The sequence below is a fragment of the Plectropomus leopardus genome, chromosome 15 (genome assembly GCF_008729295.1).
Source record: "Plectropomus leopardus isolate mb chromosome 15, YSFRI_Pleo_2.0, whole genome shotgun sequence".
Classification (NCBI taxonomy): Eukaryota; Metazoa; Chordata; class Actinopteri; order Perciformes; family Serranidae; genus Plectropomus; species Plectropomus leopardus.
Genome location: NC_056477.1, coordinates 3,642,639 through 3,668,923, shown reverse-complemented (window position 1 = coordinate 3,668,923; position 26,285 = coordinate 3,642,639). Strand labels below are relative to the sequence as shown.

General features: G+C 38.4%; 1 protein-coding gene and 1 pseudogene across 1 annotated transcript; both read left to right on the top strand.

Moving 5' to 3' along the window:
- Positions 1–4,414: 4,414 nt before the first annotated feature.
- On the top strand, positions 4,415–18,701 carry kif11 (kinesin family member 11). The gene is made up of 27 exons (XM_042502006.1): positions 4,415–4,562; positions 4,749–4,859; positions 6,140–6,269; positions 6,817–6,914; positions 7,725–7,803; positions 7,904–8,089; positions 8,338–8,462; positions 8,584–8,674; positions 8,841–8,986; positions 10,238–10,334; positions 10,458–10,553; positions 10,677–10,765; positions 10,922–11,009; positions 11,776–11,849; positions 12,401–12,515; positions 12,717–12,788; positions 14,002–14,137; positions 14,457–14,629; positions 14,803–14,928; positions 15,117–15,272; positions 15,435–15,574; positions 15,665–15,825; positions 15,908–16,026; positions 16,571–16,793; positions 17,239–17,408; positions 18,182–18,292; positions 18,436–18,701. The coding sequence occupies exons 2-27, from the start codon at positions 4,783–4,785 to the stop codon at positions 18,544–18,546; spliced, it is 3,189 nt and encodes a 1,062-aa protein (XP_042357940.1). The 5' UTR covers positions 4,415–4,562; positions 4,749–4,782; the 3' UTR covers positions 18,547–18,701.
- A 2,269-nt stretch (positions 18,702–20,970) lies between these two features.
- On the top strand, positions 20,971–22,419 carry LOC121954759 (annotated as a pseudogene).
- Positions 22,420–26,285: the final 3,866 nt, after the last annotated feature.

The window sequence follows — 26,285 nt, the reverse complement described above, 5'->3', positions numbered from 1 at the left end:
CCTCCTCGCTCCCCAGCGAGATGGAGGGATGTGTGAAGAAAGAGAAAGAGAGGGACACGATGAGGAGGGATCAGAGATGTTCCTTGAGGTGAATGAACGTTTGTTGGTCCGACCACATAGTTACCCGCTCTGGTTTTCTGGCTCGCCCCCGGAAAGGGTCATCATCACCCGGGGTCTGAGTGGGCTGTCAGTGACAAAAAGACAGAGAGAGAGAGAGAAAGAGGGAGAGAGGGAGAGTGTAGGGGGGAGAAACAATACGATTGTTCCAACCTCACTTTGCTTCCACCCTCACAGTTAAAATTGTTATGGTAATGAAGTGGATTTTTTGCTGGACAGCAGATTGTAACAGAGAGATGTTTCTTTGGCTGGAAGTCGAGGCCGGACGTGTTCAAGCAGGCCGGCGCTAATCAGAACATGAAGAAGGAGAAGAAGAAGAAGAAGAAGAAGATGATGATGTGCACAAACACTTTAAAATGTTGAGGTAGAAGCAGTGGTGCAAGACGCACTCAGATCCTCAGTAAAAGTACTAATACCACACTTTTCGAAGTAAAAGTTCTGCTTCTGAAACCTCACTAAAAGTATGTATTATCAGCAAATTGTGCAGTAAAATGTTCTCTGTCTGTGTTTTCTTATTCTTTCTGATATTTTTGGATCAATTTTACTGCTGCATTAATGTTTTAGTGTTGTAGGTCTTTAAGGTTGTGCTCATTTTAACTCATTTATAAACTGTTGGGTAGAACAGGCGTCAAAGTGGAGGGAAATGTGGGCACCAGCGGGAGGAAGACCCTTAAAATGCCTGAAATAAAAAGTTACGCTTTGTTTGATTTTTTGATTCTAAGTAGGATAATTAGTGTCGTAACTAAATTAAATCTGGCTGAATAAATTGGCTGAAACACTGAACTTTGTATAAAAAATAGTGGAAGCTCTCCGAGGCTGCTCTCACCCTTTCATAACACAAAATGGTTTAGTCCGCCTTTACAATACTCATCTTTAAATGCAGCGTAAGTCGAGAGAGTAGACCTTTGTTTTTCAAGATTGCACAATAGGGACGCTACGAAGTTGTCTTTTTAAGCTGACTTTGCATTTTTACACAAAACCAAACAACGGTGACATGATGTCACTTCAGTGTGTGGTGTTAAATAGCATGCCGGCACCATGAAAGCAAAAGAGGCGTGACAGGTTTTACGTTTAACACAACAGTGTCTGCCTCTAGTGTGACATATAACATACACACCAGCAGCACTTTATTAACACTAACAATGACATAACATGACATGACGTAACATTTACCGTCCCTGTTATGTGGTGGTTGATCTCGTCCTCTGCTCAGAAGGTGAGGAGCTCCGGACTTTATTTGTGGACATTTACAGACGCTGTTCTTCGTCTTTGAGTTAGCTGCTAACTGCTATGGGGCCCCACAGAGACCGCTGGGGCCCAGAATATGCACCTACTCAAACACACTTTATGATACTGAAGCTAGATGCTGTTTCATCTACTTTTACATGTAAGTATTTGTAGTTCTTAGTTTGAGGAATATACAACTTTTGTGTCTGCACTCACAGTTACAGTGATTTCTGAGCTCCTGCAGCTCGTACGTATAATTTCGATATGATAGCTAAGTCAATTTAGCAAGACACTGAATAACTTTTGGCTGAAACTGTACATTTTAAAAGTCAAGTTTCCTTACAACTTTAGCACAAATTTAAACTGAATTTCCACAAAATCTTAAAAAAAAGAAAAAAAGAAAATGCTAATTCATGCATGTTTCCATCCAATGCTATAGTGTGATTATGTATTCATTGGTTGATGGAGATTTTAATTTCCTTTTTTTCCCTTTATTTATTTTATTTATAAGGACAACACGTATTAATCAGCATTTCTGTAAATGTGCCAGTGTTATCCAGCTGGCTAATTTTCAACAGATTTACAGCCATTGGAGCTAATTTTTCAACCATGTGGAGGAAAACATGATGAAAATATTACGTTTCAAGAGCATTTTTTGTTTTCATTTCATCTGTCTTTGAATCCATACATTATTTATATATAGTGCATAAATGTGTGTGTGTGTGTGTGTGTGTGTGTGTGTGTGTGTGTGTGTGTGTTAAAGGGGTTGCCAGAGCAAAAAGGGCAACCCCCTCGTCCTCCTCAGGGGGCTGTGTGGGCGGACGGTCCTCAGCAGATGGATTGCTGCTCGCCAGTGGTCACTTCATAGACCTGAAACAGATTTATAATATTGATGTCATATTTTTGATTTATTTGTTGATATTGATCACTTTTCATTGTAACATGCAGCTTTTTTAACCATGTTTTTATTTTATGAAGAAGGAGGAGGATTTAATGAAATGTGTCTTTTCATGCATTCATCTCTAAAATTCTGGTTCCTTTGTGTGTTTAGATTTGCAAATACCAAATGGAAAATCAATTCTAATTTTAAAGAAAATTCAGTCAATGTATAAATGTCGAGAGTCATACCAAAGTATTTTTATTTTCCAATTTGACATTCAATCAAACATGAATGCAATAACTCTCATAATATTCATAAACATGATTGTGTGTGTTTGTGATGATGTGAGTGTGTGTAGGCTATGTGTGATTGCCAGATTGCCACTGTAAATTATTCTTAATAGTCTACTTTTAAAGTAATTCGATATCATATCAGATTATTGTATCTTTTTTTACATATATAATTCATCATTGTGTGTGTGTTTGTTTGTTTACCTGTGTGTGTTTGTGTACAGCTGACTAAAGGACAAAACTTTAACATACATTTTCTGCTGTTATGATCATTATTAGCGTATATTTCATGTTTATAGATGTCTTTCTTGTCATAGTCTTTATGAAAAGCCAAAAACAGGTTTTCTCCTGACGATCTGAAATAATGTATTATTATTTACTGCACCACTGCTTAGGCTACATGTTTATGCATTAATAATTAGATTTACATTATTCGAAGATGTGTCATTCTAAATATGGGAATACTTTTATTTTTGGCATTTTATTTTGATGCTAATACTTCTGAACTTTAACTTAACATCATGATGGATGTCTCGTGCAGGTAAAGTTGATTATCTTAAATATTATAATGAACAAGTACTCAGATCATTTACCGAACAACTGCACACATTATAGCTCTTTTTATACAAAATAAAAACATTATTTCATCCTACTTTAAGGAGAATCGAGGCTCATTTATATAGGTAGTTGAATGGACTACATTAGAAACAAGCCCTTTTTTGTAGGTTGTAAGCACAGACTGTACATAAATAATTTATTTATCATTAATTGTTTATTTATTTATATACAGTTTGTGGTTATAAGCCCAGTATTTGATCAGAGCATTTGTAATGTGCCACCAGCACTGTTCTAGTCTTATTTTTTGTTGCACTTTGTGCAAGAAGCTGAAATTACAGCAAGTTTCTTCATGTGGTAGTCGGGCACATCCTCTGCCCTCTGAGTTTGGCCTTCATTTCGCTCTATAAATTTATAGGCACATGATAAATCGTCCCCTTCAAAGACAAAGTCCTTTGCAATGCATTATATATTTGTACAATTGCACTTTTTTTCCTACATCCTCCCTATATTTTGTTGTGATGCTGCTTCAAAATGAGTCTTTAACTGTGTTATATCGATTTTTCCGGAGTAATTAATTAGGTGAACACTAGTAAGCAATTTTTCTGCCTCTCAAACCTGATTCTGGAGTGATTATTCCTCAGTCAGAGGGTATGATTCAGTTCAGGTATCCTTCACCCAAAGAATGTCCCCTTACTTGTGAATTTCAGTGCATATATATTTAGAAAAGTAAAACATTGACCTGGACGTTCATTTTAAACTGCATTACAAGTCCTTCATTGCGCACAATATTGCTTTGATGCAACAAAGAGAAAACCCTTTAACTCTATAAATGTAGGCTACTTTAATTATCTCAGAAACCCATCTACTATGTCTTTCCAGGGGCTCATATATTTTATTTTCAAGTTATATTTATTAAACATGCAAAAGAGTGACATTTGTCCACTCAGATCATGTAGCCACTTCACTTGTCTTCATGAAAAATGGTGCTTTATATCCACAACTGTCCTTAACTTGATTGTTTAGACATATTTGTCAGATGTAGGAATTAAAATAAAATGTTTGGGGAGGGGGATAAAAGGTGTTGCCTTACCTGAGGGTAATGTCACTGCAGGGCCAAGTAAACGTAGTAAAACGACACTGTAGAAATACACGTAAGTGTACACTTTTCAAAACAATGTCGCCACCACGTGGAAACATTCTGCTATTTTAAACTACACTGACCTCCCGTGATGCTCCGCGCCGCAGCCATCTGCCAATGGCGTCGTTTGTTTGGCCGTTACTCTGTTTTTATTGGTTCAGCGAAATTTAAAAGTACCGTTTGAAATAATCTGTGCCGAAGGTTTTAGTGCGCCAGAGAGGCTTTCTGTGGACCGAGACTGTGTAGTCAGAGGAGGCAGAAGACGCTAAACATATAATTTACAAATTATTTAATCGGTGGAAACGGTAAGCGGATAATTTAGTTAACGAAGAGGAGGATATAACGTGATTCGGTGAGTTAACGCCAATTTAAATTGAAGCTAGCGCTATTTAACATGCTAACTCTCACTTGTTAGCGTATAGCTTTTCTCCCATGTCTTTAAATGTTAAACGAGCACTGTTTGCGTTTTTAGATAATGTTGTGTTGCGGTTTTTGCTTTGTTTATGTGTTAATGTAAAGTGTGTAACGTTATTTTTAGACTCATTTGCGGAGAAGAGCTTCTCTCTGCAGCCATGGCTTCTTCACACAACCTGAGCGGGTTGAAACGGGAAGAAAAGGGGAGAAACATCCAGGTCGTTGTCAGATGCAGGTATGGACCAAAAAAAGCTACTTTTATTTGTGTTTTTCTCTGCGGGTGTCGGTGGTCAACGTTGTGTTAACAGGAAGTTAAAGGGGCTGTAACTCGACGCTGTTTTGGTACAAACTTGAGGTACTTGTACCTCTAAGTATTTTCTTCTCATGCGTTTTTAATACTTCTATAACGTTAGTACATTACATATCAGAAAGAAATATTGTCATTTTTAGTCCGCAGTTCTACAGCTGAAGTTACTTGACAAGATGTTTGCACTCAAACCATGAGTTACAGCTGTAACAATGAACTTAAGCTGATTTTTTTTTTTTTTTATTTTGCAGAAAATTAAATTGCAACAGATTTGATGATTTAAAAGCAACACACACACATTAGTTATAAATGCACACACTCTCAAGTTTATAGATTTGGTGGACTTTAGAATTGCACAATTGATGTATAACTTGGAGTTGCAAATTGTAAGCACTTTCCTTAATCGATTAATTGGTAAAATTAACAATCGATTGTTTGATTTTTGGAAAAAAAACAACCATAAAAACTTTGCATATTTGAAACAAATACTAAATGTTTTCCTCAGTCAAAGCTCACAGTAACATATTGCATATACTCTGACAGCATTTCATAGCCTTTCAAGTAAAGTTTTAATTTCACATGTTCAATTAAACTCCTAATGACTGATTAATCGACCTGTTTATTGTTACTATCCATAGTATAGGATGAATAATTAGTTGCTTCCAGACTGTGTCCAGAAGTTGTTCATATTTAGAGACAGTTAGTATGAACAAACAACTAGTATGTTTACTCTAGTTTACTCCATGTTACTCAACTACAGAGTAAAATCCACTCTTAAAGGAAAGGATTAAGGCTTTGCTCCAGCTGTTAGTCTGAGACTGAGACGCTGACGTTACATAAGAGAGGGCTGTGCTCTCCTGTTGTTGCTGTTTCTGATAGTTAGCAGCTATAAAATGGTAAAGAATTGAACCGTCAGAGAGCAGTTAATAGTCTGAAGTAAAAGAACGACACTCTCTTGCCTCTGAATATTACACATTTTATTTTCAGTCCATTTCCAGGATGTTTTAATGTTTGTGAAGAGAGGATATTGTGATGCATCGTCTTTATTGCTTATTGGTCCAAGACTTTGTACAAAATGTACATGTTGTTTGTTTGTAGCTGTTAAATAAATATCTATACAAGCCAACTGACAACATCACATAGCCCCTTTTATATTTTTGATGTTATTCAGAGGAGTCACGTGTGTCTCTGCTGCGTCGTGTTTTCAGGCCTTTTAACACAACGGAGCGCAAGACGTCCCACGGGGTCCTGGAATGTGATCCAAACAGGAAGGAGGTGCTCGTGAAGACAGGAGGGATAAACGACAAGGCGTCAAGAAAGACCTACACGTTTGACATGGTGAGTGGACGCAGATGTACGTTTTGTCTTGACAGTATGACACAGAGTGGTGGTTTTTTTTTTTTCTTTATGTAGTTCAATGCAGATCCTAAAGATCAGTGGATTGGGCCAAATTTTCATGGATGTGTTTCAAAATCTGATCCTTTCTTCAGCGTACTCTGCTTTGTTTTTTCCATCTCAGCCTGAAATGAAACTGAAAAATGAAACTTGTCTGTTGGGGTTAAAATGCTCTCCGTAAGCCTGTGGGAGAAGCTCCACTTTGAACAACTGTGATGTTGCTCTTAGTGAATCTTTCATTCCCATCATATCAATAATTTAAGCTTAACTTTGTGCAATAATGGGACATTAAGTTCAATATCACAGACATAATCATTAGCATTTAGTGTTAATGATGTACATTTACATTCTTACTTTTACATTACATTCATATCTTTATGCACCCCACCCTGACTTTTCCCTGCTATTAACCAAGGGTTGGGAAAATTCAACGCAATCTTTTTTCTTTTCTCTTTTCTTTAACTTTATTTTTAAAACATTTTTTCCACAGGTGTTTGGTCCGGCTGCCAAGCAGATTGATGTGTACAGAAGTGTTGTTTGCCCCATTCTGGATGAAGTCATCATGGGATACAACTGCACTGTTTTTGCGTGAGTACTCTGCTGCTGCTCTGACAGATTTTTAATGCTTCAGTAAATTGATAATAACAAGCTTAATTTGTATAGCACCTTTCATTCAAGAAACGCAGGACAAAGTGCTTTTTAAAAAGGGCATTATAGGCACAGATTGCTTCACATGAAGACAGACAAAATTAACATAAAACTGGCCAGCCAGGCAATTAAGCATAAAAGGACAGTTTAAAACAAACATTAAGTGCTTAAAATAATGAAATCATTAGATAAAATAATAAATCATAAAATCAAGATAAAACATTTTAAAATAATTCCAACAGTCTGAATTGTTATAAGCAGTGAAAAAAGCATATCCACACATTCAAATCTGTCAAGTTTAAACATGATTTTTGCACAGATTTGAATGTGCAAATGTTCTCTTTTTCACTGTTGATGATGATTCAGCTCCAGCACTTCAGTCTAGCCCAAATACTGGGTATGGGGTGTTTTTTTTCCCAAGATTTGAGCAGTCTGAAGCGTAAAAATAAGAGTTTTAGCAAGTCACAGCTAGTTAATTAGCTGTAACCTCCAATAAACCAGCAGCAGATGTTTAGTGAAATCAAGGGAGATAGTGTGGCCTGGACCAAGACTGTTTAGAGCGTTGTGATAATTATTATCAATAAAATATGAATTTCTGTTCCCAACTGTACTGTAATAATACGTTTGATTGCTCTATTTTCCTGGTGACATGAAATACTACTACTACTACTACTACTACTACTACTACTACTACTACTACATAATAATAATAATAATAATAACTTGTCCTGTCTCTGCTGTGTTGTTCAGTTACGGTCAGACTGGAACAGGAAAGACGTTCACCATGGAGGGAGAGAGGAGTCCAGACGAGGAGTTCACCTGGGAGGAGGTGAAGAAAGAGCCATAAATCTTTAGTACTTCTGCTGTTTTCAGATCAGAAAGTCGCAGAGCTGTATACATCAGAAAATGATGAACTGTTTGGATTTTAGGACCCTCTGGCCGGCATCATCCCCAGAACGCTGCACCAGATCTTTGAGAAGCTCTCTGAGAACGGCACAGAGTTCTCCGTCAAAGTCTCACTGCTGGAGATCTACAACGAGGAGCTGTTCGACCTGCTCAGCCCCACCGAGGACGTCAACGAGCGGCTGCAGCTCTTTGACGACCCGCGGAACAAGGTAACGTGTCTAAAATCATATTTCCAGGATTTGTTTTGTTGAAAAAGTTTGTTGTTCTTGTTGCCTTTGTGTAGTGTCACAAAATGTGTGACAAAATTTGGGGTAAATGCACATTTTTATTATTAAATAAGCTTATTTTGCTTGTCCTCAGAACAAAGGCAATTAAAACGATGTAGAATAGATGGGAAGATGTTTTGACATTTTTCTGTCTTTGAGTTCTGCTCTGACGGCCGTGTGGGGTGTTTCAGCGTGGCGTGGTGGTGAAGGGTCTGGAGGAGGTGACAGTTCATAACAAAGATGAAGTTTATCAGATTCTGGAGAGAGGATCAGCCAAGAGGAGGACGGCGTCCACGCTCATGAACGCCTACTCCAGGTACGCACTGACCCACTCAGGCTGAACTGTATCACACACTTCTGGATGATTTCTGTGCAACCAGCTACAACCAATATGTACCACTTTGGCTGATTTGTTTCCCTGTTGTGTTTTTGTGTAGTCGCTCCCACTCTGTGTTCTCCGTCACCATCCACATGAAGGAGATGACTCTGGATGGAGAGGAGCTGGTGAAGATCGGAAAACTCAATCTGGTAATAATGATTTCCACTTTTAAATAAGAGTCTGTACCTAGAAAACACCAATTACCTGTTTACACAGTTTAAAAAACAGTTTTTAAAATATCTGAATTTGTGCGACGTCACCTACAAATATTCTGAGCAGTGAAAACGTATAAACGTTCCTCCTCTCGCTCTCCAGGTGGATCTTGCCGGCAGTGAGAACATCGGGCGTTCGGGCGCGGTGGACAAGCGAGCTCGAGAGGCGGGAAACATCAATCAGTCTCTGCTGACGCTGGGCCGAGTGATCACGGCTCTGGTGGACAAAAGGCCTCACATCCCGTACAGGTAGAGTCTCCGTTCATTTGTGGAATCACATTCTGAAATTACATCACAGGATTTGTTTTTATTCAGGTCTGCAGCATGTATATAAATAAAATACACAATGCTATCTATTTACAAGCTTTGTGTGTGTTTCAGGAATTGTCTTTGCACCTCTAAAGCTTGCAAATTAATAGTGTTATCTATTTTTTCAAATCTATACAAAATGCAAAGTTTGAAAATAACAATTTGCGGTTTCTTCTCTTTGCAAAGAAGTATTCCCACACATAATCCTTCTTTTTTCTCATATGCACAACAGTTACAGTTGCAATGAAAATCATGAATGAATCTCTGACTCGCACATACAATATGTATACAAGAGTTGGGAATCCCCAGAGGCCCCTGATACAATGTTGTCACGATGCAATATTATTGCGATTTCAAATGTATTGCATTAACATATATTGCGATTTATTACGTTTTGTCAATTGCCAATAAAAGAAAAACATCTGTTTTCTTCTAGTAACATAAAGCTTTCAGTTCAGGCAGTTTTATTGCAGCATCATGTATCTAGTGGACTGAAAAAGCAGTTGATTTTATTATTTTAGTATTCTCCCAAAATTTTAATCTGTACTTGCAATGTTAATTATTTACATAATAAAAAGATATTGAGAGGTCTGTCTGTTTATCGATACAACATGGCCACGCAAAAAATCGTAATACTGTTCTTAATTCATTTTTTCATTTTATTTTAAAAATTGTAATGAGCATCTAAGACATAAAATAGTGCAAAGGTTAAAATTTTAGGGATAAAATATAACTGATGTAAAATATCTTTTCTGCATTGGATGTTGTTTCTCTAGCTTCCTTGTACTCTCAGTAGCTTTTCTCTGTCAAATATGTAACAAGAGAACTGTTGTAGATCTGTACTAAAAATCTAATTTTGAGGTCTCTCTGTAAAATTACTGGCCCTCATTGACATAAATTGGGTGGATACATTAATAGAAACATCAGTCAGCATAACATCATCACATCCTCCAAAAAGACCCAAAAGTTAAACCTGTGCCTTTCTGGAATGGTTTCACGTAAACTTCACACAAAGACAATTTTTTGCAGACCTGCCGCATTAGTTTAGCTGTTTTTACCTAATAATGTGTATCAAGCAGGAAAGTAAAAGCTCTGTGGTGTACAAACTATGCAATGACACTGATTCTGAATTAATGATTGATAAATAAAAGACTCTAATGACCTGTTAAATAATGTGATCTCTTCCTACAGAGAGTCTAAGCTGACCAGAATCCTGCAGGACTCTCTGGGAGGACGAACCAAAACCTCCATCATCGCCACCGTGTCGCCGTCCTCCAGCAACCTGGAAGTATGTTTTAGTGTCTCTGTGAATTTGTGCTTTTAAACTTTTAGAGCTTCGTCAGCTCCTGTGCACTTTGCTCCTCTGACTCAGAGCGTGTTCGTAATGACGTGATTTTCTGTCTGTGTGCAGGAGACTCTGAGCACGCTGGAGTACGCCAGCAGAGCCAAGAACATCATGAACAAACCCGAGGTCAACCAGAAACTCACCAAGAGGACGCTCATCAAGGTAGAGGAGCCTGAAGGCCACATTACATGCATCCTGTTCTGAAATGCTTTTGGTTCAAGCAGTGAAGACAAAAAACACAGTTCAACATCTTTTGAGGAAAATATTGTGTTTCTGTCTGCTCAGGAATACACGGAAGAGATCGAGCGCCTGAAACGCGACCTGGCCGCCACTCGAGACAAAAATGGAGTTTATATTTCTGCAGAGAACTACGAGTAGGTCACATGAAACCGACAGGAGCATAACACAGTTTTTATTTGTTTGACTGGGAATCATTTTTAAATATGTAACACCTGGTACTTCACCAAAATAATGAATCAGATATGAACTAAACTGTCCTGTGTGTGTGCGTGCGTGCGTGTGTTTTTCAGGAGTATGATGAGTCAGATCAGTGCTCATGAGGAGCACACAGTGGAGTACACGGACAGGATCGCTGCCATGGAGGAGGAAATCAAGAAGGTATGTGAGCTTCGGATTAACGTCAACATGGAGTCAGTTTTATCGGCCAGAGGGTGTGGCACACTTCTAGGTATTAGGAGCAAGTTTGAGTTAGTTTGAACATAGCGTGGGAGTAAAGTTATGACTTTGACAGCTTGCACCATTCAGGTTGGTTACAGTGTCGAATTAAAATTAAATTTTACACGAGAGCTGCAACATTCATTTTCCCTCAGTGGATTAAACAACCAAACTGCAGCTGTTTTGATCATCTGTGCTGTTTCAGTTATTTTTCATGCAAAAATGTCAAACACTGTCTTATTACAGCTTTTGAAATTTGACTATTTGTTGTTGTTTTTGTCATATGACAGTAAAATGATTTTCTAGAAGTCTGTCAGACAAAAAAAGCAAGCGAAAGACATTACCACTGCCTCTGAAGAAATTGCGAATATATATAAATATTTTTTTACATTACACTGCTTCATAAAGTATGAAACTATTTTTTTTCTTCTGGTTATTGTAAAATTGGTCTTGAATTTCAACTTGGGTGGCATTTAATATTAAAAATATTAAAATGAATTTGCCTTGAGCTGCAGTGCCCTGTGAAATGTCTGAACTAGGTCAACTGTCAGTTACAAAATAGTGTCTTATGATTACTTAACGGATTATATGCTTGTGTTTCAAATTTAACTGAAAACTGCAAAAGCCAAAATCATCAGAGAAACTGATTTATAATATCCATCATATGTTTACTGTGGCTGCCGTCATTCAGACTCTTTCCTCTCTGCAGGTGACGGAGCTGTTTATGGACAGTAAAACCAAACTGGAGCAGTGCGCTGTGGACCTGGATGAAAAGCAGCAGAGGTGAGGAATTGTTTTTATTATAAATCCTTTGAAATTTGAAACGAGACTGCAGGAGAATAAACCAGAGTAAAGATAGAACGTAGACTTATTATTTATTAAAGTCCAGGTAAAGTGATCATTAAAATGTGTTCCAAGTTTGTCACATCACAAAAGATGTGTTTTTAAACATCTGACCATATTTGAATGACCCAAAAAATGAAGAAAGAAAGAAGGTCTCAAAATCATGAAAAAAAACCACAATAATGATGCTTCTCGTTTTTATACTGCTACATTGTCAGGGGCGAGGTTATGTCGAGAATAGCTCCAGTGCGTCATCGAGCTATGGTTTTAGGCCCGCCCAAAAAATCTTTAAACAGGAAAATGTTGAAAAAACAGTCAGCCGTCTAACTCCACAATTCAGTACTATATTGCAGAGGGTCTTTGTAACATGTTTTCAACAATCAGTTTTCAACATTTACAAAGTGTTTTGAAACAAATCTCTGAATTTACTTTACACAGACTTTAAAGTAAAGGTTTGTACTTAAACAATGTGCTTTCTGTGTTGATTTCAGGCTGGAGGAGACGAGCAAAGACCTGCAGGAAACCAAAGAGAAGCTGAGTCAGGAGGAGTTCATCTGCTTGGAGCTCACCTCGGTGCAGGAAACCCTCTACAGCACAGCGGGACAGGTACAGACAAGCTGCACTGATGCTGACACATGACGCTGTAACGTCCATGACGCTGCGTTTGAATGTGTTAATGTTGTGATGTTTGATTAACTTCTTCTAATGTCCCTTTCTCTCTTCCTTTTTTCTCTTTGTGTACTTTCCATACTATTAACAATGTCTCTTATTCTTCTGATGTAATGTCCTGTGTGTGTCCTTCCTCAGCTGCTGAGCGCGGCGGATGCCAGCACCAGTGACGTGTCGGGTCTGCATGACAAGCTGGACAGAAAGAAAAAGGTCACACATCTTTCAATAAGTATATCTCACAATATTTTTTTTGTGCATTTTTTGGACCAACTGAACACACAACAGGTTGAGAAATTAACCCCATACTTCCTAAGATTAATAAACCCTTTTCAAAAGACCCATAGGAAAATGTGAAAATGCTGTTGAGCCAAAAACAACATTCTTAGCTCATGAAGAGTTTTGCAGATGCAGGATTTTGACAAGACTTTCTATCATCAGAAAGATTTCGAGTCCCACAAGTTGCGTTAAGCAGATTCAAATGAGGCCCAGGGTAATGTTAAACCGAACATCTGATGTGCTTTGTTGATAGTTGATTATTAAAAGCCTTCAGAGGAGTCTGACACACCGACCCAGAATAAAAGTCTTTTTACTTTGTGATGCACATAGTTTCAGCAAAAATAAACAGTAAAAATGATCTTTTGATCATCTTTCACTACAGATTTAATGTCTTTTCTTTCACAGGCTTAAAAAATAAGTTATTTTCAACTCAGCACTTCCTGTTTCCCTTTTTGGAATAAGAGGCTGTGTTAATGTTTTCTAGACAGGATCCCTTCTCAACCACGGCTTTTTATGGTGAAATATTTGCAGGCCTGTTTTGTTGACAATGCAGTGGCTTCCACAGTTCCATAAATTAGTGGTGTACCGTCTTTTAATCATGGAAATACAGTAGTTATAGATTTTTATGTGCTGCTTACTCATGCAATTAGATTCAGATGTGACGGAAAAAGTAAACACGGGTGAAACAAAGGATGATTTTACATAATGATTTTGTCAGTTCGTCGACAATTTATTCTAGGATTTACTGATTAATCTTATTGGATCAAAAAATATCAGAAATTTAAGAATGAAATCAGAAATTTCTGAGAAAACAGTCACTTCAAAAGTTTTGTCCGTCCAACTGTCCAAAACTAAAAAAAATAAATAAAATAAATAAAATTTAAATTTCAGAAGCGGGAAATAATGACTGTTGATAAGCTTTGCAAAGGGAGATTTTGCCACATTTGAAAGAAGAAATGATGCAAATGTCCTCTAACGATTAGCTGAATTTATAAGCAATTAAAGCTCTTTTGCTTAAATAAATGCAGTAAAAAGTGTATAAAGAGCATGAATATGATCTTTAGGTGGCCATACAGATCAGTACCACCATCCCTGCACCCTTTAACTTTGCAGGACTAATGAAAACACGCTTGATGTGGAATTGCAGGTGGAGCAGCACAACAGTCAGATCCAGCAGAGCTTTTCTGAGCGAATGGAGGGAGCGTTCAGCAACATGCAGCGCTGCGTTCAGCAGCAAGGAGCCAAACACCACAGCATGCTCAGCAGCTACTCGCAGGCCATCGGTGAGAGCACAGAGAACCAACCTGTCGTAAAGAGATACAACATGTGAACTGAGTTAAGATAGACGTGAGCTAATTTAATTTATCCATCTGGATCACTGAAATCACAACGATTTAATTCTCGGGGTCCCTTGAACATCCAGAGAAAATTTTAATTAGATCTGATTTGAAAAGAGGGAGCCAGTTGAGGCCAAAGTTTTGTTGCCATCCTGACAAAAAGTAAGATTTTGGACCAGAATTTTTCTCAGAAAATACAACTCAAATTTGCTTGTAATTTTATTTATAGCTTGATAAGGATGTCTCACCTGTCTCCGCTCTATAGACGGTGTGCTTGTGATGAACGAGGCGGCGTTGAAGGGAGCTCTGAGCACCGTGGAGTCCTTCGTGGGCGGAGTCGGGCAGCTGGTGTCGGAGGGTGTGGCTCGCTGTCAGGACAGAGTGAAGCAGCAGGAGGCGCTGTGTCAAAAGGACAGGGAGAGCCTGCTGCAGCTGCTGGTGAGGACGAGGACGATGATGTTTTTGCTTTGAAGCTGCTGTTTAATTTTTAATTTGGCCATTATACTTATGAAATTAAAGGTCCATTTTCCTCAGACCATTGAAGGAATAAAAAAGTGCTAAAGTGTTTAAGTGCTTTCTTTAGTTTTGTTTTTGTTTGTTTGTGTGTGTAGGAGGAGCACCGACAGGACATGGAGGAGGTGCTGGTGATTCGGACTCTGATGGGTCTGTCAGCTGTTAAGGAGCTCAACGACACTCTGAGAGCTACCGTGGAGACGCAGCGAGCGCTGGCCGACAAGGTGAGTCCATATCTGAGAGAAAATAATCACCTAAAATAATATTGATACACTATTTTATTATGTCTTCATTTGGGAAAACAGTGTATTGTGCGATTAAAGTCGTTCGTAAATATACTTACATCTTGTTGCCTGCTGTCCTACAATCTGTGCCAAGCCTCCCCATCATTGTCTTGTTTCCTCCCTCTCAGGTGGAGGCGATGAAGGAGGCGGGCGCGTTCTTCGGTGGTTTGGTTCGGGAGCTGGCCGGGCTGCGGGAGGAGGCCGTGCAGAGTCTAAGCTCCCTGCAGGCCGAACATGACAAGCTGGAGGACGAGATCAGACAAGCACAGGACAGACACCAGACGGTACAAACTTGAATCTCACGCCACATGCACATTGTCACATTTCCACGTCTATAACTATTGTCACCTCCTAACTTTATAAAAGGCTAGTTAGTTACAACAGTCGCAGATATTTTTGTAAATGTAAAACATATCTAACATCATTGTGGTGCCTCCTGCTGTCAGGGTATGAAGCAGACCATCCAGTGTCTGCAGGACCAGCTCAACCTGCTCTCCATGGAGGCTCAGAGGGACTTCACCGACCTGCGCTCAGCCTCCAAAGCTCTGCAGAAACCTCTACAGACTCTGCAGGAGAACATCACCAGGTGAGCGACACACGCCAGCAAAAGCCACTAAAATTGTGTCAATATTTGTTCCTTTCACATTGTTAACATTTTGTGTCTCCCTGCGTGCAGCGGCTGCACTTCAGTTGAGCATCAGGCCTCGGCCCAGGCAGACCTCCTCTCCTCCACCTCCTCCTCTCTCGCCTCCTCTCTGCGTCTGACTGCTGACGAGAGCCAGCAGGCCCTGGAGGAGATGACGGGCTGCTGCTCGCACCTTCACAGCTCTGTGTCCGGTACGTAACGCAACATTTAAATCTGGTATTTGAAGTACGATCAGCGTGCGTTATTGCTGATTCTGTCGATTGGTGAATGCAGGTTTGATCGAACGTGACGTCCAGTGGAGCTCCAGAGTCAGGGAGCACGCAGAGAGTCAAGCCCAGGAACACCTCTCCCTGACGGGGAAGATTTCCAGTGAAGCTCAGACGCTCCATCAGGTAAAAATGACCTCTGACCTCTGCATGTTTTTATTTTTGTTTATTAAAATTGTGGACGTTTTCTCAGGGAGTTTGTCTTCACATGCATATCAGGGTTCATACGGTCATGAAAAACCTGGAAAAGTCATTCCACTTCCTAATAGCAATTTTTGGGCGCAGAAAAGTTTTGGAAAATTAAATGTTTTGGAAAAGTCATTGAAATTTGTTTCACAAACCTGTATAAATAACACGATGTGTCAGAAATGTGAAAATCCAACGATCATTTCTGTTTTTACATATCTGACTGAGATAAGTGAAAAAAAGGCAACATTTTAAAATCAATCAATCAAAAAATTAAACACCAAAAAATCGCTATAAAGAAGAAAAAAAAGCCAAATTTTATTTTCTTTGAAAGTTTTCAATGTAAAAGTTTTCTCAGAGAATGTATGGTCTTGATCTGCCTCAAAGTCATGCAGATGTGTTTGAACCCTGTCGTTTCACTTCATTACTACAAACACCTGAGAGGCGAAACTTGCCTGTACTCTAATCCTGCATCCTTTTCCAGAGTGTGGAGTTGCGCTGCAGTGAACAGCTCCGAACAGCCAAAGAGGAGCTCTCCGGTCTGCAGGAGGACGTGAAGCGGGCTCTGGTGGCCGTGCAGAACCAGACCTCCCAGGACCGGACTGTCCTGGACCAACAGCAAGCCGAGCTACGGGACCACGTGGAGACAAGCCAACAGCTGGTTCACGGCTTCCTGCAGGAGGAGCTGCAGCAGGATGTTCCCACAGGTACATTATTTTTAATTCATGATTAAAATTAAAAATCTAAAATGTGCTGTTTTAGAGAGAATGTATTGAGATTTGTGATTTTGAGCCCTTGAACTGGTCCATGGGCTTCTCAGTTATGGAAAGCATTGAAAAGTCATGGAATTTCTAAATCAGATTTTCCAGGCCTGGAAAAGTCATGAAATTAGCAACAACAAAAAAAAAAAAGTCATGGCTAACCTAGGTAATGTAACATAACGGCATTTATCTTCTGAAGCTGATGACGTTACTGACTTTTTGTCACAAAAATTTGATTACCATCTCGTATGTATTTTCTCTCTCTGTTTACCAGCAGCCTGAAACTTTGTTTGGATAGAATTTGAATCTGTTTAATTATTAATCAATTAAATGTTACATAAAAAAAGTAGCCCTGGGTGAAGGTCACAAACTGCTCTGCTGTTGCCTTCAGGTGCCACCCCTCAGCGTCGGGAGTTTGTGTATCCCCGGCGGCTGCAGAAGTCGCGTCGGCGAAGTGAGCTGCTGGAGATCCTGAGGCAGCAGGAGGAGCTGCAGGCCGCCATGGAGGAGAAGGAGGAGCAGGAGCAGGAGGAGGAAGACAAACTCAGCCAAGTTGATCACGTACGTTCACTTTGAGAATAAATAAATAAATATTCTGGTGGAGGCAGCGGCAGCATCACTCAGTTTCTGTGTCCACATTGTTGGACGTGAGACGCTTCAGGTTCAAATAATGTTTTTAACATTTTACAGTTTTATATTCTTTATTGAGTCCAGCTTAAATGCTTTCATAATGATTAATTTAATAATCTGTCGTGATTCTCTGGTCTTTTTTTGCACCTACACTTCCATGTTGTTGGTTAGTTCTTTGTTTTTCAGATCATTTACATTCATTTACCCTTCACATCATCATTTTTTATTATTTTATTTGTGGTACTTGATTTGTGTTATCCTTTTAAATTTGTCAGCATTTCTTCGGCTGATCTCACAAAATCCTGTGGGTCCTTAAAAATTCATAAGTCTAGTTGGTATTAAAATGCATTAAATTACTTTTTTAAAAGTCTTAAAAATGATGAGACACCAGGTGTAGTTATTTTTTATGACAAAATCTCAAAATAATTGGTAAGTTTTACTTAAAAAAAGTATTTATATAATTGACTGCCTCTCACATTAATGACACCAAAACATAATGTTATATGTTGTAATAAATATTTGTCCCTATCCCAAAGGAACTGATGTCAGTTCATGTTTATTTCTTCAGCTTTGGTAACTGTTAAATTGGTCTTAAATCTCACTGAGTGGCATTAAAAAGTCCTACTTTAAGCTGTAAATTAAGGCTTGAAATTTTTAGATTTTTTGCTGAATTTTCACCGTCCTCGTTTCTCTGTATTGGCTAGGACTCCATAGAGGACGAGCTGAGCACTTGTAATGAGAGCTTGGCCACAGAGCCGTCCTTCAACGACGAGAACCTCGTCTTCAACGAGAGCAAACGCGTCCCCTTCTTCAAGGTGAGCAAAAAAACTTGAAAAGAATGTCATCGGGAGGTGTCATCATTTTAACATTGAATACTGGGCTTCCACAGTAATACTCACACAACTTTCACACTGTACTGTATTGGTAATGATGATTATGTATTTTTATAATTTTGCAGCAAAAGAAAGGCGGCAAGAAGGAGACAAAGATCCCCGCCAGGCCGAAAGCAACAGAAAACGAAGCCTCAACACCTCAGAAATCCAGACTCCCACTCCGCTGTCAGAACTAAAACTGTTTTAATATATTATTCTGAAACAAAATTATTACTGTCCTACTCTTTGTTTTTTAAATCTTTTTTGTTGTCTTAATGTGGATATTGTGTAATGAAGTATCAGTTGTTTAAGCAGCATAATGGTCTCGAAGTTTTCAAGTTGCTTGTAAAATTAAAGAGATTTATACTTGTTTTATACTTTTTGTGAAGTTTTAATTCCAGTAGACAAAGCATTTTGTTTTTTTTTTTAAATGAAGCATGATTCATTACGTTCGTCCCAAATGAGGAACTGAAGAGTTGCTGAAATATTTCTTTAAAGAGTGTGTGAAGAGTGTGTGTCCCAATAACACTTCTATAAAAGGTCCAGTGAAATATTTCTGTTTTTTTCCGACTACAAAGTGAAACTGTGGAGGATTTTTCAGAAACGGCACTTTTGATTTGGACAGCATTAAAAAAAGGCAGGAAATTAGTTTATGTAATCATAATTATTATATATTTAAATTATTTCACTGAATTATCATTTCTAAGCACATTTTTCAGGCTGTTTTCTTGTTTGTGTTTGGTTTTTTACTTACATTAAATATGCAACTTACCTGGAAAAAAAGTAGAAAAACAAAAAAAAAAGTATAATAAAAATAAAAAGGAAATGGCCTGGTGAAAGTGCTTAAAAATTACAATAATTTTGGACCACAGTTTTTAATATGTAATCATTGCTTTCCCCTAGATAATTTTCAATGTGTGAAAACATTTATCAAATTCTCATTGAGTTTTTTCCCATATTTTTGAAAGAAATCGCAATAATGTTCTCAAGGTTCAAAGGGTTAATTGCTTGTGAAAGGCGTCTGAAAGCTGCACAAGGAAAGTGATGCTGATTTAAGTGTCAAAGGGTTAAGAAAAGTTAAACAACAGCAGTTCAGCATTTATTTTATTCGTTTGATCACTTCTATTTTTTTTTAAATAGAATGTTAATGTAAGCACAAATCACATCTTGATTTTTTTAAAAAAATTTGACACTTAATTTTTATCACGTGCTGCAATGACTAAAATATAAGACAGTTACTGGGGAGCAGTAATAACCTGGTTTAAAATAATAATAATAAATAAATAAGTTATTTCTAAATGGCACACACTAGTGTTGTTATTTTACTAAAAAGCCGTGGTAGATTTTAGTACACACACTAAACACTTGGCAACATGCAAACTGCACTACGTTCATGTACAAATATAATTGTAGTCCTACAAGGACTACAGGAAAGTACCATGTTTTACTTTCGCTTTCGGCTGACGCGGTGTAACGGTGAAAAATGTTTCCCTCGCAATCACGTTCCCTCCAGACATTACCCGCGCTTACCGGAAGCTGTCTGTCAAACCACAGCTTACAGATCACAAATGACACCACATTTTACGATGTCGTCCAGAATATTAGGTCTTCTTTCTGCTCTTTCAGTTTATATTAATGATCATTCTTAATATATTTTTTCATTTTTTTCAATTTTTCTGTAAACTTCCTGAAGAAAGGGATTCAGGCTGTGACCGTATGTGACCTAATGTAGCTGTCTAACGCTAATGCCTGTGCGCTTCGAATAAAATAGATTTTTAGATATGTTAATTTAAGTTAAATAGCAATACTACAGTGTTAAAATACAGTGTTACTCGTTTCCGCAAGTCCCGCAATTAAACTCAAAGTAAAGGTACAAAAATACATATATCATAATATACTTACAGTATCAAAGTTATTATTATTATTACTACTAATAATAAAATAATTCCATAATTAATGTCCCCATTTATATTTTATCTCTTCACTTTTGTTGTTAATCTTTGTCCACTATTGTGTTTTGTATGAGCACTTTTGAATTGCCTTGTTGCGTCTATGTGTGTTTGTGTGTATATGTATATACGTATGTATGTGTATATATATATATAAATATATATAAACACACACACACATATATATATATATATATATATATATATATATATATATATATATATATATATATATATATATATATATATATATATATATATATATATATATATTATTCTTGTTTGACATAAAAAAGCAATTATTAACTCAAAGGTCTTAATAGCATTTTAACATTAGATAAGACGGTTGTATTTTTTTCAGATTCATTAATAAAGTGTAAGTTTGGTGAAAATTCAAAGATCTTTATATTTCTTCCACCACTGGCTACACATTGTACGTTACATTTAATTGAATTTTAATAATACTACTACTACCAATAATATTACTACTACCACTATTACTACTTATAATAATAATAATAACAATAATAATATTAATACTACTACTACTACTAATAATAATAATAATAGAATTTTGATCGTGCAGTGCCACAGACACCTAACGATAAGACTTCCGGGTCATCTTTCTCTCAGTAAACATTTTATTCCGTTGCATTAACCGAAACACAAAACCAGGAAGGAAGGGTGTGGACGTTCACTCGGAGTGTGGCAGGCTGAAAAGTGTTCGTTGTTTCCTGACATGAAGGTGGATTTTCCTCCAGTTCTGTACTGATCCGAGGACATGGAGACGCTGAAGCTGACGGGGTTCGTGCCGCTGCTGCTGCTGCTGTTGGCGGCGCTGAGTTTCACTCTGGCCGCAGATGAAAAGGCGTATTTCATGGCGGGCGGCACACTGACGTTAGACCCGAGGCCTGCTCCGACTGAACCGATCGCCAACATCCTGTGGAAGTTCAAAGGTAACCTGGTGGCTGAGCTGGTGGACGTTTTCGGCCGCTTTGGATGTGTACGACAAATTTCAAGGCCGCACAACCGTGGACAAAAAAACTGGACGTTTGGAGATCAGCAGCATGACTGCAGCTGACGCTGGGGTGTACACGGTGGAGATCAACAACAGGGTCCAGCCTGGAGGCTACGATGCTGAGATGATCAAAGCGGTCACTGAGCCTGAGGTGGCGTTTAAACCACTGTCATGTGCGCTCCTCATGGAGAAATGCACCGTGGCGTGTGATGGGGGCACCACAGATGCTGGACCCATCACATACAGCTGGAGGATGGGAGAGGGTGAGTGGAAGGAGATGCTGAAGGAGATAGTCATCACCGCGGCTGATCACTCAGAGGTGGAGACCTTCACCTGCCGGGTTGCGAACCAGTTCACAGAGAAGGACAGTAAACCTGAACACAATCGTCTCTACCAGGAGAAAAAACCACACAACAGGACTGGAATTATCGTGGGAACCATCTTTGGTACCTTGGCAGCTGGAGCTGGAGCTGCAGCTGTGTTTGTGCTGTGGAAGAAAGGCTTTTTTAACAAGACTCAAAACATCACCAACCCTGATTCTGCAGCTGAAAATGGAAAGTCAACTCAACCAGGTGGCAACTCTCCTGCAGCTGAGGAAAGTCTACCGCTGAAGGATAATACCGCTTCAACCGAACCACCTGCAGCTGAGGAAGACCCCGTTAAAGAAACTGCAAACGCCAGGGAAGCTGCATGAAGAGCATGAAGAAATCACGGAAACATGATCACATCGGTCCTCAGACTGCTCTTGCGTTTTTTATTTGCCTTCATGTTGTGTGCATCATCGCCTGTTACTTGCAGCAGAGTAATTTTCATACTGTCTTCCACAAACAAGTGGAGTTTGAAAACTGCGTGAAAGCACAAATGTGTTTGTGTGGATGAGGGTTGCAGCGGTATATCGGTTTCACAGTGTGCCTTAAATTAACACTTTGTAACACATTATGATTTCTTTTGAAAACGTGGCTAAAGAGACCAGGAGCGCCTTGGAGAGAGATGTGCCACAAATCGCAAGAAATTAGAAAAGAAATTGACCTGAAAAATTACCGCAAATTAAAAACAACAATTGTTAAATCTTTTATTAAAATCACAAAAAAATAAGGGGGAAATAATGGCCAAAATGAAAATAAAAAACTAAGAAAAATATTTTTAAAGATAACACAGAAAGTTTGCTTTAAAAATTGGTTAAATAAGTTGCCCAAAAGCCAAAATGAAAAACAATTATTTCTCCCATTGCTTATAAAATTATTTGACATGCCTCCCCCTTTTGGCACCACCCACTTCCCTCTTGTAAATAAAGAACAGTCCCTTAGTTGTATTTAAATATTCAGCTCTAATCATGTTTTGAATTTATTTATTTTTTGAATAATATATTTTTTTCACCTATTATTTAGTTATGAAAAAAATAAATCAGCGGTAATTTCTGAAAATGTTTGTTCTTTAAAATGTTGGAAAAGTCCTGGGAATGTATTCATAAAAATGTTTCCGGAGATGGTCACCTCACCGTGGAAATCTCAAACTGTTGCAACCTGGTATGAATGTGTCAGGGTTCCCACAATCCTGGAATACCAGGAATAGTCATGGGATTTCACAATGTCATTTTCCAGGCCTTGAGAAATCATGGAATTAGTAGAAATAATTAGAAAATTTGGAAAAGTCACAGGATTTGTTGTTGCACTGCTCTTCGCATCATGAAACAAACATAACCAGCTATTTTCAGGAAATTTCGTCCATGGAAATGTGTGGGAACCCTGAGTGTGTGTGTGTGTGTGTGCGTGCGTGTGTGTGTGTGTGTGTGTGTGTTTGTGTTTGTGTTTATGTGTAGGTTTTTGCAAATTGGAGCTGAGCAATATGGAACAAAAGTAATTATGAGATAGAAGGGAAATTAAATGAATTCAATCTACAGCTGCCATTCAGTGTCAAATCAGCGACATTTCAGCATTCAGTGCCCCGCTCTGAAAAAATAATGCTTACGTTTTTATTTCTGCTTAGGATTTTTTTTTTTTTCAAGGAGGAAATTATGACTCAGCAGTGACTCCTTATAGTTTGTTCATAAAATGGTCGCTATGCCAGAATTATATATGAGGAAGTGTGTGATTTTTTTTTGTCGGGGGCTAATGAACTCAGTGAAGCAGAAGCACTTACAAAAACACGCTGAGGCTGTAAAAACCGATCTGTGGGATGCTGTCAGTGTTTTTTTTGTAGCTTTTTTTGTCTTTCCTCCATGAACAGACGAGGGAGATGAAGTGAATGTAATCATTGTAAATGTTGTGTAAACGTTGTGTAAACGTCTCATGCACGTGCTTTTTCAACAAAAAAGTGCAGTGATGACTGATGACTTTAAGTGCATGTTCAGGGTTGACGTGGGTGCTTCATCCAAGCATTTCGACAATCTTCTGTATGTTTGCCGTAAATAATCTGGATCCATCTGCGTAAAGTTATCGGCTAATCATCTTTTGTATACACAGCTTTTTTTTTTCATGTTTTGTATTAACTTGGCCATTACTGATATTTTTGTCCTTTTTGATGTAGTTAACTATCTTCTTGTTTGCACTTAATCACAATGTAAAAATAAGGAAAACAAGCTTTGTTGCCACTGACTTTATTTATTTTAGTTAGCATTTTCAAGGTTTGATTGACCTGTGAGTTGTGGGAGTGCCTTATAAATAAATGTGTGTAATAGAGGTAGGACGTCCTTTTTTTTCTTCTTTATTCAACGATCATATGAGGAATACATTTAAAAACAAAAGAAGAATAAGCAGAAGAAAAGGGATACATACGTACTTAAATAAAAAGTTTTTTTTTTACAGGTTTGGTAGGTAACTTTTAGTGAATAATTTTAAATGTATTATTGCATTTTATCTTATATAATAAAAATACAACATAATATTTGTTTTGTTTAATGTATTTTTATTATAATAAAACATATATTATACAAATAATTTAAAATTTAACAAATAAGTTGCAAAACAATCACATAGTGTCCGTGTGTGTGTGTGTGTGTGTGTGTGTGTGTGTTTTTAACCCTATGTAGGAGAGGTGGGGGCCGTTTGCATATCTGTGCCCAGGGGCCCAGTGTCTCATAATCCGCCCCGTTTTTAAATGTCAGGAAGCAGCACAGCTACAGAACAGTCCCTAAGTAACGGCTTTGTTGTGATCTCTGCATAGCAGCAAGCTTGCTAATAAATGACGTATCAGGGCCGGATCTAGACATTTTGGTGCCCTAAGGAGATTTTTTGGGATTGGATTGATATTACCTGTCGGACAATGAAAGCGGAGTGGACATTTGAAGACACCGATGGAGACACTGGCGGGGAATGAGAGCAGAGCGGACACCAGCGGAGACACCGGTGGAAACAGAGAGCGGAGTGGACATTTGAAGACACCGGCGGGGAGAATGAGAGCGGACACCGGCGGAGAATGAGAGCGGAGCGGACACCGGCGGAGACACCGGCGGAGAATGCGTTCTATTGACATTCTGTCAACTACATCTCATCTGTCAGTCAAGGAAAAGTTAAAGGTTATAGCAACTGATATCATTAGTGTTTTACCACCGAGCCTACCCTGCGCACAAGATGCGCTTTTCAACATATTATGTATTTATATTATTTTCTACTAGCATTCAGTTATTTTTTTTACCCAACATCAGTCCTGATCACAAATACCAAACATTCATTAATTTTCAGAATGTAAACCTTTATATGTCAGGTTTTTGTCATGATGGCACAATCTTTAAAAAATGAAGAAATGAATGATTTTCACTATACTAGATGCTAAGTTGATGTTATTTTTTCTACCACAGCCTTGGATATGTAGATGATTATCAGCAACATTGATTTTTATACATTTTTTTATGCAGTGTCAAATGCTCCCGCACACCACCCTGCACACAAAATGTCATCTTTAAAATCAGGATACAAAAATATTATACATAAATATGATTTTCAACTTTCATTTATTTTATTTTAACCTCTTAAATGCCAGGTTTTTGTTATGATGCTACTATATATTTTTTGATGAAAATAAAAAGAATTATTTTTTAGATACTACATGCAAAGTAGATTTGTCAATAATTTGCGGCTACGTTGACTGTGACAGTACATCTAGTGGAAATAGCACGAATTTCCTCCAAATGACACAGAGGCTGTTTAAAAAAATGCCATATGCATGAACACAGCCAAAATTATTAGAAATAAAATAAATAAATGAAGACGAAAAGCGCGTAAAATACACCAAACAGTCTCCAGGGGTTAATAACTGTCCTGGGGTCCGTTTCACAAAGCAGGTTCAACAAACTCTGAGTGTAACCCTGAAGTCTGAGTTGATCTACTCTGAGATAGGAAACTCTGACTTTCCGGTTCCAGAAGAGCTGATTTGAGTTGGTTTAATCAACTCGGAATAGTTTCACCTGGAGTTAAGCGCGTGCACCACAACTATAAAAAGCCAGCATCAATGGAGCCCCGATTCGACGAGTCACCATGGCAACGGGGAAGCGGAGCGCTGCGCTCTTCACCCACTCGAATTGGAAATTTTAATGCGCTCATATGCGGAGTTTGAACACGGTTTTAGAAATAAGTGCAACACCGCTGCAGCTGCAAAAGAGAGGGAGACGGCGTGGGAGAACATTGCTGCCGGCTCAATGCGTAAGTTTAAATGTAGTCCTTTGCAATTACAATACTATTACAGGGGAAAACTGTTTGAATGGTAGCGTATTAATTTATTTCATTTTATCTCATTTAGGTGCAATCCCGCGGGGGAGAAGCGCACGTGGGGATGGGGATGGGGATGGGGATTGGGATGTGTGTGCCATCTATGCAGCCAATCACACTGGGAAATCCTAAAAGAAATTAAAATTACTAATCCCAGTCTGAGGTTGCAGCACAATGTCATTAACGAAATATGATTCAAAATTAATTTAACAGATCTCTACATCATTCACCTGCAATCCCGTGGAACTCCTCCTTGATGGCTCTGA